Genomic DNA, 20,046 nt, shown 5'->3' on the forward strand with positions numbered 1-20,046 from the left:
CAGATTCCAATTACATTTGAAATTCAGGGAAAAAAATTCATCTTTTTGTTGAAATCCTTACAGACCTCTGCAACACTGCAGTAATGCCCCATGCCCTCAATTTGTGGCATCTGTAATCTGTGTCGCTTATTTACTAATTGATAATCCTTTGATCTTTGACCTCTTTTGGAAAAAAAATCAACACACGATTTTTGACATCTCCCCAAAAGTCCACATTCACTGAAGATAAACATCAATTATCTTTTCCTTTTAGCATTCTTCAAGCATTGTCATAGTAATGTGTTCAGGAGGAACTTAATGCTAGCCCCTTATTTGATTGAACCCTAAATTCATTTCCCTGTACATAGTTTCACTGGAGATTGATGCTGACCAGTTATTCATTTCCTATTCCTTCAGTAGTTGACTCATGCATTATACACATAATAATTCATGGATTTAAAATATTTTAATGCTTTAAAGCTAAACTTTTCAGTGAATTAAGAGAAGCATATTTTTTTGTTTTCTTCTTTCTTTCTTTTTGACAAAAGATGGAGGCAGCTAGTTCAAAAAGAGATTTTTTAAAAAGCACTTTATCATTTAGCCTTTTCTTAGCTTATGAAGTCCCATTGAATGATGCCATGAAGTTACAGAAGATGCAAATCCGTTATCCATAATTTGCAGTTGTTGACATGCGAGACCCCCCTATGTATATTAATAAATCAGTTTTCAAAATGCCAAGCGGCATTTTTTTGGATTACAAATAGCAGTAGTGGCCTGTATGACCCAAATAATTTGTTTCCTCAATTGGGAAATCCTTAGATGTAGCCAGGCAAGTTTAGAAAAGAGAAAAGCAGAAATACAGAGAGGGGGAAGAGGGAAATGACCAGATTTTGATTGGAACCTATTTTACTCCCGGAATGGCTTCCATGAATTGGGATTAGGCCAAATGATGAGGGTGGGGGAAATTAGAAAGATTGAGCTTTTGACAAAGGGGATTCTGTGGAGAGTCTATCCACAGATCATTTGGGGCTTATGTTTTGTTTTTTAAAAAAACATCACACCACAACAACCAGACTGATCCCTCAAAATGCTCCCAGCAGCTGGCTCCTAGAGATAAGGCAGAGGTACTTCACAGTCTAATACTAATCATATTTGAGCATTTCAAGTTAGATTGGACCATACTTATTTTCTCTCTCATAATATTTACTTTTAAGTTCAAAGCAGGGACTTGATATATATATATGAAAGAAACTCTCAACTCTAAAATACAAAACAGAGAGAAGCAAGGATGCAGCACAAGGCAGGGGGTAGGAGTTAGAGAAAGCTCGCATCTCTCTCCAACAGAACCTGGTCATTAATGTTGGAATTCTTATAAAAAATCCAGACTCCCCCAGCTGATACCCACATGAGGGGGGAGGCTGCTCCCAGGGCTGCCAGACCTCTGGGGTAGGGAAGTAAAGTTCAAAGACTAGCAACGTCCTAGGATGTTCTAGGATGTCACAAAAAGGAGGACCCAAGGGGGACAAGGCACGTTTTGAATCATGATGATCAGCTTTATTCTTTTGCCAGTCCTCCAGATCACACATTCCCTTCAGGAAGCAATCCTGTAACTCTACATACTCTGTGCAACATTTCCTTGGACCATGATTTGGGAGAAAAAAAAAATGAAAAAACAAAAAGCAAACTGTAGTCTATGCTAGAAGGATTCATTACTGATTAGTTTCCTTTTCTTGAAACCATATCTTCCCAGTCTTGTTCATGTTATAGGTATCACGTTTTCTTTCATGTGCATTAGACCAGGTATAAGTCAATGACTTCAAGCTAAAGACAAATTCCCATCCTTAAATTAGGTCAGCATGCAGGTAATGGTTGGTCATCTTTCCCACTCTTCTAGCTTTTTCTCCCAAATCCCACTCTCCAATCCCAAACCCACATGAGCTCAGAGGATGAAAAAAACCCTCATCGGCTAATCCACTTTACTGCCACACAGATAAAACGTCATGCTTTATACCTTTGTCGTGATTTTCCCTTTGGAGTTCTAAAGAGCTTTCATTCCTATTCCTGCCTGTTGAGCTCCTAGTTGTTATTCAAGAACCATGCCAATCATCATCTTCTCAGTGAAAATTTCCCTAAAATTCCTAGGAAGAAAAATCTCTTTCTCCATTTCTCCTTTCGCCTTCTCCATACGCCGTAATTGTGATACTTGGCAAATAATCTGATAATTATAAATCCATTCAATGTCCACTCCTACCAGACAATTAGCATAATAGGAGGAAAGTTTTTTTCAGGGACATTAATGCATCCATAACTTCTATCTGTAGTTGGCACATGGCAGATACACAACACAACATTGGCTAAGTGGGTGGGTGTGTGGGTGGATGAGTTGTTGCTTAAATGGAACTAGAGGAGGATTTTTGTATTGGTTTTGCATTGTTAGCAGGACATAGAGTGTAATTACATTTTTTTAACGTTTGCTGATGTTGTTCAAGCATTACACCCACCCTATTCCTTTTCTTCCCCACACCTTGTCACCCTGAAAAAAAAATGCCTGGGTGCTCTCACCTTTAATGTTGATGAGAAGACCAAACCATGCATAGGAACCCCCTGTCCCTACCTCCTAACCATCACGGAATCTACACACCAGTGCCCTTTCCTTGCTTTCTCAAGCCACTTTTGGACTTGCTTGGGAATTATCCTGAAAGCTTCATTACATGAGTAACAAACTTTCTGTATGCTTTTGGTACATGTGACATAATTAGTTTTGACATGTGAACTGGATTTTGGGTGGGGGTCCACCCTGTCTCTGAGGGGTGCCTTTAACACATTGTCACAAATTACCACCAACTGAGTGACTTAAAACATAGATTTATTATTGTTGAGTTTTGTGGGTCAGAAGTCCAACACAGGCCTCACTGGGTTAAAACCAAGGCACTGACAGGGCTACACCCCTTCTAGAGGTTATGGGAGAGAATCCATTAATTTGCCTTTCCCAAATTCAAGAGGCTGCCTGGATTCCTTGGCTCTCAGTCCCTCCTCCACCTTCAAACATACCAGCAGAGCATTTCTCTGACCCTGACTCCATCATCATATCTCTCTCCTTCTGGTACCACAGCTAAGGAAGGAAGGCTTTTCACTTTCAAAGACTCATCTGATGAGGGGTAAGCTCTCCCCAATGACTCAGGATAATCTTCTCATCTCAAGATCTGTACCCTTAGTCATATTGGCAAAGTTTACTTTGTCATATAATAGCACATTCACAGGTACGGACATCTTAGGGACAGGAGTGTGCGTTACTCCACCCACCAGAGCAAGCTAAAAAATACACATATAAATACTTATCAGCCATTTGCTGTTTCTAGGGGGTGGTCTTTATAAAAATAAAGCAAAAGTGAGACTGGGAGAATCCAGGTCAACAATTACAAAAGCTCAGAGAAACTGAATCAATGGTGTGGATAGATTTATTATGAGGCGTTATGAGTCTCATGTGATTATGGAGGCTGAGAAGTCCCACAGTCTGTTGTCTGCAAGCTGGAGACCCAGGAGAGCTGGTGGTATAATTAGGTCCAAGTACAAAGGCCTGGGGACTCCAGGGAGCTGACGGTGGAAATCCCAGTCCAAGGGCAGGAGATGACTAATGTCCCAGTTTATCAGTCCAGCAAAGAAAAAGAATTCAGCTTCAGCTTCCCTCTGCCTCTTTGAGCTATTCAGGGCCTCAACAGATCCGTTGATGCCCACCCACATTGCAGAGGGCAGTCTTGTTTACTCAGTCCACCAACTCAAATACTAATCTCTCCTGGGAACACCTTCATGGACACTTCCAGAAATAATGTTTAGCCAAAAACATTCTGGGCACTGCATGAGCCAGTCAAGTTGGCATTAAAATTAACTATCACAGGTAGCACAATGGAGTCGGGATTTAATGGTAGTGTTACTTTTCATCAGGGATTATAGGTCAGTCCTCAGCCTCTGTTTCTTGTCACTGACATGTGAGAAAGTTGGAGATGGTAGGGCCCAGTCTTGCTTGGTAAATTGTTGAGTAGTGATTGCATCAAACCAGTGCTACTGGCTTCAGAGGGATCACGGGCAGCCAAGCCAAAGGATCTGCACACCTGGTCCATCGGATTCCTACCTGATGGCAAGCACAGCATTAAGTAGGTAAATAGGCATGGCCTCTGTTTACCTTAGCAGATTCAAGAGTTAGATATTCTAACATGCCAATTTTAGTGCATAGATTAGCACGGTTAAGTAAATTACCCAAGGCTACTCATTTACTAAGTGATATCTCTGGGATTCAAACCAAGCCCCCTGACTCCAAAGATGGTGCTTTTCCCCCACACTACCATGGTGTTAGAAGACATTTCATGCACTCCACAGTGTTGGAGAGTGATGAGAGGGTCTGGGCCCTGAGTTCAGATGCGATGTGTTGCAAAGCAGACCTCACCACGCTAAGCCATTTGATGGGCTCAGTTCCAGAAGTCAAAGTTCTGCTCCTTGCTCTGTCACTTTTATTTATAAAACTTTGGGTTGCACTTGTTTTCTGGAGGTGAGGCCTGGGGACGTTGACGCATCATTGATTTCAAAGGAGAAGGCCATGTTAGATAGAATATTTTTAGTTCCTTACAGCTCTAGGATTCACTTTCCAGAATCAGATCTCTGCTATATACTAAAGGCCCTAAATCACATCCTTTTAATTGTGTGGTCTCTACTTTAGAATTTACCAAAAGAGGAAAAAAAGGCTTAGAACAGGGCACCTGGGTGGCTCAGATAGTTAAGCATCTGCCTTTGGCTCAAGTTCCTGGGATCGAGGCCTACTTCAGGGTCCTTGCTCAGCAGGGAGTCTGCTTCTCCCTCTACCCCTCCCACCTACCCTGTACTCTCTCTCTCTAACTCTGTCTCTCAAATAAATAAAATCTTAAAAAAAAAAAAAAAAAAAAAGGCTTGGAACAAATTCTCACAGGGACCCACTCCATCTGGTTCAGTAACAGCCAGGAGGTCAACATGCTTTGTAAGAAAGAGCACTGGACCATAAACCAAGATACCTCCGCTCTATCACTCCTAGGCTGTGTGCTCTTCAGCAAATTACTTAGGCTCTCTGTGCTTCCATTGCCTCAACTGTAATATGGGGATAATATTTGCTATACCTCTTTTTATTTTTTATTTTCTTTTTTAAAGATATCTTTATTTTAGAGAGTGAGAAAAGGCACGAGTAGGGGCAAGGGCAGAGAGAGAGAGAGAAAGACAGGAAGCAGACTTCCACTGAGCATGGATCCTGATGTGGGGCTTGATCCCAGGACCCCCAGATCATCACCTGAACCGAAACCAAGAGTCAGATGCTTAACCGACAAGCCACCCAGGCAGCCCTACTGTACCTCTTTTTAATATAAAATAGAATATCCTCATCAGTGTGGTAAGCAGTCCACCCAGCCTAGAAACCTGCTACTGGATGAGAGTCTGGGAAGAGAGAAGGACAAGGATAGGATCAGAAGTGGGAAAGTTATACAAATTCAGAGAAAGTTAATATTGCCTTTGTTTGTACCTTGAGACAGCAGTTTCTTTCAGTTCTTCATTTTGTCCTGTCTTTTCCCAGCCAAAGCCATATTTACTTTATTTTTGTTTTGCTCTGGTAAATATTATAACGATGAATATTAACAAGGCACGATTGCCCACCTTCCCTACTCTGGCGGCCTCATGAAACCCTCCAAGACTTTTAAGCCATAAAAAGCTATACAAATGTAAGTGATTTCCATTATGATGATTATTAGGATTATTGCTATTATTTCCATGATTATTACCACCTTCATGAACATTATTAGATTCAGAACAATGTGATAGAGTAGTAGAAGGAATGCTGAGCCAGGTACCAAGAAGGCAATAATTAATTGGGTGATCATGGGCACATCAGCTGACCCCTCTCTGCCAAATGTTCTCCACATTCATGTGGAGAGTGGGCAGTCAGACCATGTGACTTCTCGAGTCCCTTTTAGCTCAAAAATTTTAGTCCGCAGCATTGAATCATTACTTTCAACACATGCAGTGGCCCACCTAAAGTGCTGGTTCTCGATCTTGTGGCCTGAATGCATTTTCTGTCCCCAGTTATTTTTAGCTCTGGTGGTCTTTTTGATGTGTTTGTATCCACAGAAGCACATGTTAGGAGCAGCTGCTCTCTCCCGGGCCTGGCTTCTTGATTAAAAGAACACATCAAGCGAGTGCATATCTCCATAACCATCGTTTTGTTGCACTGAATGCTTGTGTTCAAAAGACAGACGGGGTCACTCTCAAAAAAGAATGTCCAGGAAGTGTAAGCATAATATGCAAAGAGGAAGGCTGCCTTGATGACTCAGTTGGTTAAGCATCTGACTCTTAATTTCGGCTCAGGTCTCAGGGTCCTGGGATTGAGTCCCACATGGAGCTCTTTGCTCATTGGGGAGTCAACTTGAGAGTCTCTCTCTGCCCCTCCCCCTGCTCATTCTCTCTCTCTCTGTCTCTGTCAAATCAATCAATCAATCAATCTTTAAATAATATGCGAGCAGGGGAACTAGGGTTTGTGTCCTGCCCCCTCTGGTATTGCTTAGGAGATACCACACCTCCCTGAAGCCCTGGGCCAAGACTGAAGAATGTGGAATGATGGGACTTCACTCACTTCCCTTCATCTTATTTTATCTCTCAATAACCCTGTCTGGGTTTATAGACCTTTAGGTGTCACAAAGATGAATGATATGAAGGGAGTCCTTGAAGAGAGAGGAAGAAGAAAATAGACCACCCACTTCCATTGTTCCTGGCCACTGCACCCTAAGCCATTTGATGGGTTCAGTTCCATTATTTAGGGGTTTTGCTGTGTCACCCACAAATACAATGAGCCTAAAATCTCCCTTCAAACTTGGCACAAGTAAAAATGTCCTGTAGGACAGAGCCCTGTGTTTCACCATTAGAGACAACTTCACTGATTGATAATGGATCTAGATGCTTGGTAAGGTACAGTTAGTCTTAATTACATTGGTATTCAATCTACAGTTTCCTATCCACGTGGAGAGATTTGGTACACTTGCATCAAATACCTCACTCAAATTCAGTGAATTAGTTAAGCAAGATATCAGTTAAGAAACAATAGGAATTGAGTGAAGGTGGCCCAGAGGTACAAACATCCAGTTGTCAGATAAATAAGTTCTGGGTGTGTAATGTATGACATGATGGCTGTAGTTACCAAAATAGTATTGTATATTTGGAAGTTTCTAGGACAGCAGATCATCAAAGTTCTCATCTTAAGGACAAAAAAATTGGTAACTGTGAGGTGATGATATTAAGTTAATTTACCATAGTGATCATTTCCCAAAATACTCATATCCAATCATTATGTCACATACCTTAAACCAGTGTTATATGTCAATTGTATCTCAATTAAATGGAGGAGGGCACAGAAAGTAAATACATAAATGCAAATGTGAAAAAAAAAAAAAAGCCCTCAAAGATACACTAGAATTGGGGCATCTGGCTGGCTCAGTTGGTTAAGTGGCCGACTTTTGATTTTGGGTCAGGTGGTGATCTCAGGTTGTGAGATCAAATCCTGAGTCAGGCTCAGCACTCAGCAAGAAGTCTACTTAGGATTCTCTCTCTCCTTCACACTGTTCTCTCTCTTTCTCGAAAGAAAGGAAGAAAAAGAAGAAGAAAGAAAGAAAGAAAGAAAGAAAGAAAGAAAGAAAGAAAGAAGAAGAAGAAAGAAAAAGAAAGAAAGAAAGAAAGAAAGAAAGAAAGAAAGAAAGAAAGAAAGAAAGAAAGAAAGAAAGGGAGAGAGAGAGAGAAGAAAGAAAGAAAGAAAGAAAGAAAGAAAGAAAGAAAGAAAGAAAGAAAGAAAGAAAGACAAAAGATACACTAGAATTGTAGAACTGCTGCACTTCCTCGATAAAACTAGTTTAGTTAATTCCATCCAGAAAAGAAAGGGGTTCAGTCTGGAATCACACTCATAAAAAACAAGGTTTTATCTGTATTTGATTGTATTTTTTCTGATTGTATTTATTATGTCATATCCAGTCATAAGCACTCACAATGCCATCAAACATACTGTTTAGGCCTGATCGAAAGCTGACAGAGGGGCTATCAGGGTAACAACCTGGGTCTGCACATGTTTAGGCAATAATTGCTATCTGCTCACAGGTCAGGTTGACTGTTTGAAACAATGAAAATCAGGGCCTCTTGCCTCCTCTAGCTTTCTACTTTTCACTCATGTCCCACAAACCCTCAATGCGTTCCGGTGGTAATTCTGTTTCAAACATCACTAGGGCTTTCAGAATAATAGGCTAAAGTTTCAGAACAAGATCCACTTCGAGCTCTTCCTAGGCTCCCAATCAGGAATTTTGTATATAAGGACTGAGGATTAAGCGATTCAATCCAGGGAGCCAGGCAGTAACAACGGAATTTTTAAGAGACTTATCCGGTACAAAATGCTTTGCACAGATGTAAACACTGATCGGATTCACATGTTAATGATCCAACTGGCCACTTCTGTTTGCTTGAATCTTCTCAAGATGTCTCCAGTTCCAGGCAAGGAGATAGGATTGCCTACAGCTTGGCACACAGAAGCCTAATGCCTAGGACAGCTCCGGGTACAGCTAGCTTCTTGGTGATGTTAACCAGAGTTGGCTGCTGGGATCTTAGAGGATCAAAAGGAATTTTTAAAAATTGTGCTTGAGCCCAGAAGAAAGCCTGTAAAATCACTTCCTTGTGTCTGTGGGTTCCACCCATTAATGGCCTGCCAGACCCAAATACCTGGGAAGAAAACAGGGTGCAGAGAGAAGAAAGAAGGAGAAGCTGATTCTGGAGGACAAATGAATCAATCCCAAAATCTGGATTCAACAGTGAGTAATGGAGGCCAAGGGGGTGCACTCTTTCTATGTCTATCATTCATGTGTGATTTCAGGGAGAGAGCTATGTAATCTTCTATTGCACTAGCTAACGTTCTTCATCAGTGTTTTAAGTCCACCCAGCATGGAAACCTACTGCTGAGTGAGGCTCTGGGAGGAGGGAAAGACAAGGTGAAAAGAGAACAAGGAAGAAACAGAGCTAATTCAAAGACCATAAATATCTCCATTGTTTCCACCCAAAGGCAGTAGGTGCTTTTAGTTCCCCATTTTGTTTCCACTCTTTCCCAGCCAAAGCTCTTTTTTACTTCCTTTATCTTTGTTTGGCTCCAGTCAATATCATGACAATGAATATAAACAAGGCATGATGGTGTCCCTTCTTTTCTCTGCCAACCTCATTAAATCAGCCAAGAAGAGCTCTAATTTGTAGCCAGGCTACTTCAAATTGACCTTATTTATTTTTTTTATTTTTAAAAAAGATTTTTATTTATTTATTCATAAGAGACACACAGAGAGAGGCAGAGGCATAGGCAGAGGGAGAAGCAGACTCCCTGCAAGGAGCCCAGTGCAGGACTCGATCCCCGGACTCCGGGATCATGACCTGAACCAAAGGCAGATGCTCAACCACTGAACCATCCAGGAGCCCCTCAAACTGACTTTAATCAGAAAGCTTGCCTCCTCTCAGTTTGCCTCCCTGGACAACCAGCCACCAGGCAAGTGAAGCAATTAGCTCCAGGGTGCCTTCGTACCTTTTCGTGAGCTGTTCCCACCACTCGCTTGCCTATCTTCTCTTACCTACCTGGTATCCTAACTCACCCAGCACTCACACACACCGTCTCTACAGTCCATCTCCTTCCCATCCCTCAAGGGGCGGGCAAGGCTCCCACCTTCCCTGACAAGCCTATCTCTTTCTATGGTCGTATAACATGTGTGTATTGTTCTGGTAGAAAGCTCCTTCATGTCTGGCTTTCTCAAGTCTGAAGAACTCAAGGGCAAGATCCCCATCTTAGTCACCCTTTTATTACTAGCAACTCAAAAGTGAAAGAATGACCTTTCACCAGAGGAAGGTCACATCCCATCAAATCCTGCACTTCATTCTTTGCATTAAGTGAGGACAGATGGTCCATACATAGAGGATGGGAAGAGTCATGATAATGGACAGGACTATGCCATATGCATGTGTGTGGTTCTGGGGGCGGGGGTTTATACAATGAGCGTAGATGCAAATATCCTCCATTGTCCATTCATTTATCTGTCTCTTCCCTCTTTGTCACCTAACCAACACCATGGCCAAAATGACTACAGTAAGAATTGAGGCACATAAAGAGCTTCAATGCATGCTCAGCATATGATGGTAAATGAATTAATTGAATGATGGGATAAATGAATAAAAGCAATATGATTAGGAGCAAGTTCACAAGATGTTGGAACAATTGCCTACAATTGCCTTTATGGCGCATGTGCTGAATAAGGCACAAATGCTTAATAAACATTAGTCATCATCACCATCATCATCATCATTAATATCGTCATTGAGTGCCTGGTATTTCTACTTAGCAATGAATCTATGACTATTAAAACCTGATGCCCATCATTATGATTAATATTTAAGGTTCTGGGCATTCCAGCCAAGTGCAATCAAGCAAGCAATAATAGCAGGCCGTATGTGCCAGGTATTGGGCTATGTGCTCTACAGGCAACGTTTTGTTTAATCCTCAAAAGATCCTCGTAAAGTAGGTATCATTATTTCTTTTTACAACTGAGTAATCTGAGCCTCAGAAATTGGGTAAATTGCAGAAGATTTGAGTGAGTAGGTGGTACAGTTAGAATTTTCACCAGGTCATGTAAATGTTTGAAATAGCCATGCTTTTCTAACATTATACTATATTGATCTATATAAGAAAAAGAGGCAAACATTCTAAAGATCGACACCCATTTCTTGCAAATAAACGATGATCTCTTTGCAAAGCCCAAGATCCCCATCCTACATAAAACAACATAATAAGACAGCAACTAAAAGCTAATTACGAAAAAAATGCTCAAAAATTTTGCCTTTCTATAGACCCCTGATATTTTGTTCAAAAATGAAGTGGTATTCAAAGGTCTCATTCTTGGATCATGTGGCTGGCTCAGTTAGAAGAGCATATGACTCTTGATCTTGGAGTTTGAGTTCGAGCCTCATATTGTGTGTAGAGATTATTTTAAAAATAAAGATCTCATTCACAACAACAATAAAAAGATCAAAATATTACATCATGTGCCCCAGTCCAGAAGATGTGCTTTCTTGTGGTGCCTCCCTGCCCCAGAAGCACCCTGCCCCAGAAGCTAGGGCTTCTTTATCTTGAGGATAAAAATTTAACCACCTTTTTGGCAAAGTGGGAGTGAAACTTATAAATAACATTCAGGACCTATATTAAGAAAACAACTGAAAAACTTTACCAAGAGATATACAGTAATGAGAATACATTAAAAGACATACCCTATTACCTTCTCACTCTGGATGAGAAGATGTAATATTGATAAAATATCAATTTTTTACAAGTTTAGTTTTACCTTAATGATGCCAGTAAAAACTCTGACAGGACTATTTTTCTGAAACTTCACAAAATGATTTTAACATTCATATGGGAGAACATGCACAGTACAGAAGCCAAAAACATTTTGGAAAAGAAGAGTTTCAAGAAGGACTTACCACACAAATATTAACATGTAATATATAGCACAATAATTAAAGCAATATGTTACTGGCATGAAATTAGGAAGACAGAGTAATAAAAAATAGAATAAAAGTATAATAGCAGACCCAAGTGTGTGTGTGTGTACATATATGTAATATTTGATAAAGGCAAAATTTGAAATCAGTAAAAGAAAAGAAGAAGAAGAAGAAGAAGAAGAAGAAGAAGAAGAAGAAGAAGAAGGAGGAGGAGGAAGGAGAAGGAGAGGGAGAGGGAGAAGGAGAGGGAGAGGGAGAAGGAGAAGGAGAAGAGGAAGAAGAAATAACTCAAGAAATGGTTCGGGGAAACTGGCTAACCCATTTAGAAAGTAAATGTAAATACCAAATTCACACACACTATACCATAGATATAAATTCCAGATGTGCTACAGTTTTAGGTGTTTTATGAAAGTAAACTATAAAACAGAGTAAACATTTCTATGTAATTTTTAGCAGAGTAGAGCCAAAGTGTCTCATCAAGGGCAGAAATCTAAAAGGAAAAAAAGAAAACCCAGAGATTTGACTAAATATAATTTTGCAGTATTTGCAAGTGGAAGAAAAAAATTGAAGAGCAAATGGAAAATCCAAACTATCCAACTTATAAGTTATACGGTAGAGGCTTCATTCCTCCACATATAAAGATCTTACATGAATCAATTAGAAAGGGATAACTATGGCTTTCACTAAAAGTTCAGCAAAAGTAAGTTACAAAAGAAACACAAACAGTTGTAAACTCTACCAGAGATCAAGAATTGCACCACAAAACATCTTTGAGACGATGCTGCTCCAGCGATCAAAAGGGCAATGATTTTCTGAACCGTTATTTAGATTTGAGGAAGAGGCACTTTCACGCCCTGCCTGTGAGGAGTATAAATTTATGCAGGCTTTCTGCATAAATTTTATTCATTTTTATTACAGATGTGAAAAAGACCTCAAAGTAATAGTAACCTGCCCTTGAAATAATAAGAAAGAAGTTAACCACACATGCAAATAAACATTTAGCTTTTAGAAATTTTAGCAAATCATTGTTATGGTCATGACAGACCGGACATAGTTTGAATTTCAAACTTTAGAGAAATCATTTTCTTTCTTTTTTTTTTAAATTTTTTTTAGAGAAGTGGTTTTAAAAAGTGGTTGTACATTTACGCCATGGAATATTGTACAGATATACGAATGTATAAAGAAGATGCAATATATGTGTATTTATATAGAATATATAACAATCTATTGATAAACAAATATATTTAAACATATGGAGAAATTATTTATATATATTGTCTATAATGGAGTATTGCTAGGTCATAGAAAAGAACAAGATCTTGCCTTTTGCAACAACACGGATGGACCCAGAGGGTGCAATGTTAAGTGAAATAAATCAGAGAAAGACAGATATCCTGTGATTTCATGTGCATGGGGAATCTGAGCAACAAAATAAACAAATAAACAAAAGTGGAAACAGGTCTGTAAGTACCAAGAACAAACTCACGGTTGCCAGAGGGGCCTGAGCAAAATGGGTGAAGGGGAATGGGAGGTCCGGGCGGGAATATAGTCAATGGTATTGTAAATTGTATTGTGGTGTGACAAGTGGTAGCTGTGCTGGTGGTGAGCCCAGCATATCATGCGGAGCTGTCCAATCACTATGCTGCACCCCTGAAACTAATGTAACACTGGGTGTCATCCATACCTTGATTTTAAAAAGTGATCATACATGTGCCCAGGAAGACTATGCTGCCATTATAAAGGATCTTGTGCTGTCGTATTTTAAGCCACAAAAGAGGGACACCTGGGTGACTCAGCAGTGGAGCATCTCCCTTCAGCTCAGGTTGTGATCCTGAGGTCCTGGGATCAAGTCCCGCATCAGGTTCCCTGCATGGAGCCTGCTTCTCCCTCTGCCTGTGTCTCCACCTCTCTCTGTGTCTCTCATGAATAAATAAAGAAAATCTTTAAAAAAACAAAAAGACACAAAAGACATTCTCCAAGATGATATATTCTGTATCTGCAAAGGCTCGACAGCCACATGCAGCTTTTGAGTGTTTAGAATATGGCTGGAGCTACTGAGAAACTGAATGTTTACTTTTGTAATTATTTTAACTATTTCTAATTTGAACAGCCACGTGGGGCTATTGGTTGCCACAGAGGACCGTGGGGATCTGGAGTTTGATCCTATTTTTATCTCCATATATACATGCGGTGGTAATATGGGAAAGATGTATACCCGAATGTAAGCAGTGGTTATCCCTGAGGACTGAGACTGTTGGTGTTTTCTTTGTTTAAATATGTTTACATTTGTTTTAATATTGGAAGGGGAGTTATTTGACAAATAGGAGCATGAAGTGCTGTGAAGTGCTTTGGAAACACTTCTGTGTGTGGGGAGAGTGGTGACAACTTGGGGCCTCTCACGCGGGTCCCCGATGGCTTTGCCTGGCCACCCAGATGGATGCGTATTTAATTGGAGGTCCCAAGGCCACCGCCTGTCTCCCTACACACCAAGGATCACTCCCCCCCAGAGTCATGGCCCCAGGCGTCGGTCAATGTCACTTTGCCAACAGCTTCCTTAACTGATGGGCAGAGAGTAAGAAAAACTTGCGTGGATGCTGGGACAGAGGAGGCCTGGTTTTAATAGAAGCCTCGCCGACGTTGCGGAATCAGCCGAGCTGCTCCCAGTCTGCAAGGCTTATCTCATCCACTGTCAGAGCTTTTCATCACATCATGCACCCCAATCCGGGGAGATTTGCTTCTCATTATGGCTCCCAGCCCAGCTCCCCATCCCCGGAGGCAGGCCCAGGCAGGCCTCCAGGATGAAAAATTATCCAAGCTGCTGGGTGTTGGGTGTATTTAAGAACCACTCTGGTACTGAGGGAGTCAGAGCAAGAGCAGTCCTGCCAGATGCCCGGACCTGGGGCTCCTCTCCAACCCTTGAGGGCGGTCACGTAACACTCCTTTGTCTTCATGTGTGTCTGCTTCCCCACAAGACCAGCCCAGAATAATCAGGCACAAATGCAACCCTCTCCTTCCGCGGGCCGTTCATTGATCAGTCCCAGGGAGGACTCAGCATCCTTCTCAACACATCGAGAACTGACACATCAAAAGAAAGCCGTCTGACCCCCAGAAATTAAATTTTGTTGTCAGATTAGATTGTTCAGTGATAGCGGAGCCCCTGTTGAAGCCAGAGTCTATATTTTTGGATATTTGCAAGCAAAAGGCAGTGATCTCTTACATCCGTGAACTGCTTGACCATTTGTAGAGCACTCTCATGCACATCTGAAAATCTCAAGGGCCCTATGAAATAGACCAAAGGTTCCTGATTCTGGCATTTTCCTCCATATGGCATTGCTGCTCTACTCAGCCAGGAATAGAAAAGCCCAAAGAGACCCAAGCCTGTCCACACCCAAAAACATACCAGCGGAGCGGTGGATGCTTGGTCCCATCGCCTAGCATTGGGCTAAAACTTGGCTTCATCACTTACTAATTAGGTGACCTTAGGTAATTTCTCAACTTCTGTAAATATCAGTTACCCAGCTATAATATGTGGATAGTAAAATCTTCTCCCCTGTAGAGTTTGAAAAATCAGTCACGTTACCCACTGCCTAGTCTACTGTAGCACTCAGCAAACAAAGGTTCCCTCATCCATTGGGTTTTTACCTAGGCCTAGGAGGACAACCCCAAAAACTGGCCTGTCTTCCAGTATGGGAAGAGGATCTTTGTACCTTGACCCACCAAATCAACTGTGTAAAAGATTGACAAACCACCCAGAAGAGAAGGCTTGGGATTTGGACAAAGATGCAGAAGGAAGTAGTTGCAAAGTTATTTTTCGGGTTCCTCTTGAGGTGGACTGATTGGCTTATAACCTTGGGAGGATCAAGGCTGAGGTCCCAGGACTGAAATGGCACCCAGCATGCTCAGAGATGGGTGTGATAGAGATAACTGGCTCTAGTAGGGCGCTTTTAGACCATTCCAGCTCTCTCTGGACTGTGGCAGTGAGCCACTGCCTCATCTCATGGCCTCTGCCTTATGCCTGGAAGAATGAGCCTTCTCCCCCAAAGAATGTGGTTCCTGACAATGTACCATCCCATGGCCACACGTGGTAAGCACAGTCTTATGCTGGCCAGAACCTTTGTTCCAGAGGGTAGTGGGCAATCTTCAGAGTGAGTAACTTCTGGGCACCTGGGTGGCTCAGTGGTTGAGTGTGTGCCTTTGGCCCAGGTCCCGGGACCGAGTCCCACATCAGGTTCCCCACAGGGAGCCTGCTTCTCCCTCTGCCTGTGTCTCTGCCTCTCTCTGTGTCTCTCACGAATAAATAAATAAAATCTTCAAAAAAAAAAAAAAGAGGGAGTAACTTCTTAATCTTATAAAGATGAAGTTTCTAGGAATACTTTGTGGTGGAGTGTGGAGAGCATTTATATCCTAGCTATTGTTTGACGGCATTCCCCATCATTTCTACAGCAGCTGGGGAATTTGTCACTGGGAGACACAATTCACCACCACCAAAGACCCCGGGGAATTTGTCACTGGGAGACACAATTCACCACCACCAAAGACCCCAGGAATGCCAAGAATTTGAGATCCTGACCCTTGTCTGCCTGGTCCATTTCTCAGGGCCGTTTGCAGCAGGTCGCCTTTAGGGATGAAGTACCATGGGCCCCTAGCCAGGGAGCAGACCTATTTACCACTCATTCGAAAAACAGTCCCATCCACGTAATTTGGTGGATGGAACTGGAGGGTATTATGCTGAGTGAAGTAAGTCAGTCGGAGAAGGACAAACATTATATGTTCTCATTCATTTGGGGAATATAAATAATAGTGAAAGGGAATATAAGGGAAGGGAGAAGAAATGTGTGGGAAATATCAGAAAGGGAGACAGAACGTAAAGACTGCTAACTCTGGGAAACGAACTAGGGGTGGTAGAAGGGGAGGAGGGCGGGGGGTGGGAGTGAATGGGTGACGGGCACTGGGGGTTATTCTGTATGTTAGTAAATTGAACACCAATAAAAAATAAATTAAAAAAGAAAAAAAAGAAAAAGAAAACCAGTCCCCCAAACTCGGAATTCCTCTTCCCTAATACAACTCACTGTGAAAGCATCATTCTAGCTCTGTATTACCCCGCCCTCCCCCATGAGACATCGGAGTCCCAGGGAACTGCCAGCAGCATGGAGCTCAGGCTACCACCCAGGCTCTAATAAAGCCTTTTGTCTCTGACCCAGACCTGTCCGTCTCTGATTCATGCCCTCTGCCAACATCCAAGAAATAAAAATAGGTTAGGCAATAGCTCACAAGTAGGATAAACTCCCCAAACCTTTATAGTTCTTGGCACATAGACGTTGCCTCTTAAACAAAATACAGCATTTCATTGGGTTCTGTCTCGGATAGTTTGGGAACTGGGGTATATTGTACTAGACAGGACCACCAGAGCGCCTCCAAGCCAGCACCCTCTTCTAAATGAGGCCGTCCGGTGAGGTAGGCCAGGTGACTATCCCCACTCTTAGCGACAGCTAATTGGACCTGGAACGGGCCCTGGAACTGAAAGCGGCCAATACATGAGCTGGCCAGCAGTCTGTGATGGGTTTGGGCCCCAAAACATGACTTGGGCCAGGTTCACTGCTTCAAGAAACACACAGCCAGCAGCAATAGCTGAACGGAGGTGTAATTGTAGTCATTGGCTGAAGCTCTAAGAAAGCAGACGCTAGGAGTGAACAAAACCAGTGAGGCAGACAAAGGATACAAAGAATCAGGGGAAGAAATAAACCGGTTAGTGATTAGACAGCTCACCAGACCTGAGCTGTGCTGAATTACCATCAGTGGTGCAACACAGAGCAAAGACTCACCAGCTCCAGCTAAGGAAGTCCACTGAGGCATCTTGGACCCAACCCCCACACACATTTTGGGGTCCCTCCCCCGATGTGTCCAACTGACACTTGCCTGCATTTCTATCCTAGGGCTCCATTGACAGGGGTCCCCCAGGGAACCAGCAAACCCTGTAAGCCTTCTAGCCTTTTTTATTACTTCATGGTAAACCCTGGACAACTCTCAGATGCAAAGCAATATGGCACCCATTTAACGTAAAGGAAATATAGCACATCTCTGTGAAAACTGTGTCTTAAGCCAGTTAGAATAGAAATATGTAAATAAAGAAAATATATAAATAAAGAAAAATAAATTTTAAAAAAGAAATATGGAAATCATCTCATTAAAATTACAGTATTTCTCAGGGCACCTGGGTGGCTTAGTCGGTTGAGCCTCCAACTCTTGGTTTTGGCTCAGGTCACAACCTCAGGTCTTGGAATAGAGCCCCACATTGGGCTCTGTGCTGAGCATGGGATCTGCTTGGGCTTCTCTCTCTCTCTCTCCCTCTGCCTCTGCTTCTTCCTATGCTTATGAACTCTCTCTAAATAAAAGCAATCAATCAATTTACAATACTTCTTAATACTTGCTTTTCAAGTTAATATACAGTAAGTTTGTGTGTGCATACGATTCTCTGAGTAAGTAAAGATCTGTGCAAACAACAATACAGTAATGATGTGGAATAATTGTGCCCTCTCACAAAACTCCTCCGTGCTGCCCCACCTCACCAGTTACACCCTCACCTCAACCCTACCCATCGGCATGTGCTGGCCTGTCATCATATACGTCTACCTTTTTTAGAATATCATGTAAATAGACTTATATAGTATGTCACTTTCTGAGATTGGTTTCTTTCACTCACATGAGGCCTTTTAAGTCCACCTATGCTGCTGGTCATACCGATAATTTGTCACTTTTTTCGGTGGATAGTATTATTGGTGAAGGTTCTATAGTTCGTAATGCATTCACCTTGCCAGGGCATCCTTCCAGGTGCCCCCTGTTTTTGGCCACCTACCGTCTCCGATCAGCTCAAGGAAAGAGAGAACTAGGACAGGAAGCCTTGTGTTGGGGTGTCTGATTCTCGGGGTCATGCTGCCTCCTCCCTAGAGCTTGCTTCTGCACCACTTCTTTTCCCAGATACTGCTATTTCCACAGTGAGGGACCATATACTCTACATACTATTGCACTTTGTACTTGTTTCTTCCCGATTCTATGTGCGGTCCTGTATACATGAACTCTATTATGGCTTCTCTGATTTCCATGTTACTTCTCACCTTTCAGATTAAAAAATAGTAATAAAATAAAATAAAATGGATAGGATCAACCCGAATAGTAGCAGCATACGACACATGATCCACATAATATCAACGGACTTTTTTTTTTCACATTCTTGTTTTCCTCGTTCCCAGGCTTCTGTCCTACATTTAGCATCATATATGACAAACCACATCGGCACGATCCAGTCCAAACCACACGTCACTCTGGGGGGAAATTAATAACAGCCTGAAGAACAGTAATGCAGGGTTGTAACAGTAATGCAAATAGCTGAGTTTAAAATAAGTTTTAAGTCATCCCAATCGAGAGAGTCAGTAAACCATCAGGTGAAATCAAACCCAGGAGTCTGTGAGGAATCAGAGCAAATGATGTGGCGATCATATTCTAGAAATGGGAACAAATGCTCCAGGTCAATCATAGTCCAGCCCCATCCATCATGCAGGTACCATCTGTTGAATACAAAATACTCTTCCAAGCACCAAAGAGCACAGTTAACTTTTCAGGGCTGATGCTGACGGTGTTTTGCATTATTCTGAATCACCTCAGTTTGAGATTTCTATTATTTTCTGGATGGCTCGACCCTTATTGGGTGAGCCATTTGCAAGAGAGGCAGCATGCTCTTATCTCAATGTCTCCAAAGCTATCAATTTCTCTATGAAGCACATTGTCTCCACCAAATGAGTTGTTAGAAGGTTTGATTGATGGTGGAAGCAAATCAAGCTTTAATGAGCTGCCACATAATTAAAAAACAAAACAAAAACAGTTATACGCATTTAACACTCCCACATACTGACAAGGACTGAGCAAAATTCTTCTTCCAAACCCATACTAGTTCCCCAGCATTTTAATTAGGATGAAACAGCCCGGTTTCGTATCAGATTTCTCCTTGCAAGGGATCCAGCTTCTGCAGGAGTGAGTCTGTGTTTTATAAAGTCTCCTTTCCCCAGAAAACACTACTTATTTTCATACACATTATGATAGGCAGCATGGTGGAGTTACTATTCCATTAAAAGCAATTTTGAAAATTAGCCTCTGGAGACACTTACCTGAGTTCAAATCCTGGCTCTTCCACCAGCTAGCTGTGTAAACTCAGCCAAGTTATTTAATCTCTCTGGCTCTCAGTTTTCTTGACCCTAAAATACGGACAATTCTATTTGCCTCGTAGGATTGTGGTGAAGATAAAATGAGTTGTTAATGTAAATCACTTAGCTCAGTACGAGGCACATGATGGGATGCATTCGGCACATATTAGCTACATGCTGCCCAGAACATTCTTCCCTGGTTTTACCACCTTGTGCTCAGGTACACTCAGACCTCAGGAGATCACAAAGAAGCATCTTCCACTTGAAGGAAGTGTCTCATTGGTTTCCCTGTCTGTCCAGTGGAGGT

General features: G+C 41.9%; 1 protein-coding gene across 1 annotated transcript in view; it reads right to left on the minus strand.

Annotated features, from left to right (window-relative positions):
- Nucleotides 1-3,423: 3,423 nt before the first annotated feature.
- Nucleotides 3,424-20,046, minus strand: part of LOC140625845 (uncharacterized) — a 45,588-nt gene continuing 28,965 nt past the window's right edge. The window contains exon 5 of the mRNA XM_072813510.1: nucleotides 3,424-4,108. Within this exon, the coding sequence (XP_072669611.1) occupies nucleotides 3,939-4,108 (170 nt within the window). The 3' untranslated portion in view covers nucleotides 3,424-3,938. The remainder of the gene's footprint in view (nucleotides 4,109-20,046) is intronic.

The sequence above is a fragment of the Canis lupus genome, chromosome 3 (assembly GCF_048164855.1).
Source record: "Canis lupus baileyi chromosome 3, mCanLup2.hap1, whole genome shotgun sequence".
Classification (NCBI taxonomy): Eukaryota; Metazoa; Chordata; class Mammalia; order Carnivora; family Canidae; genus Canis; species Canis lupus.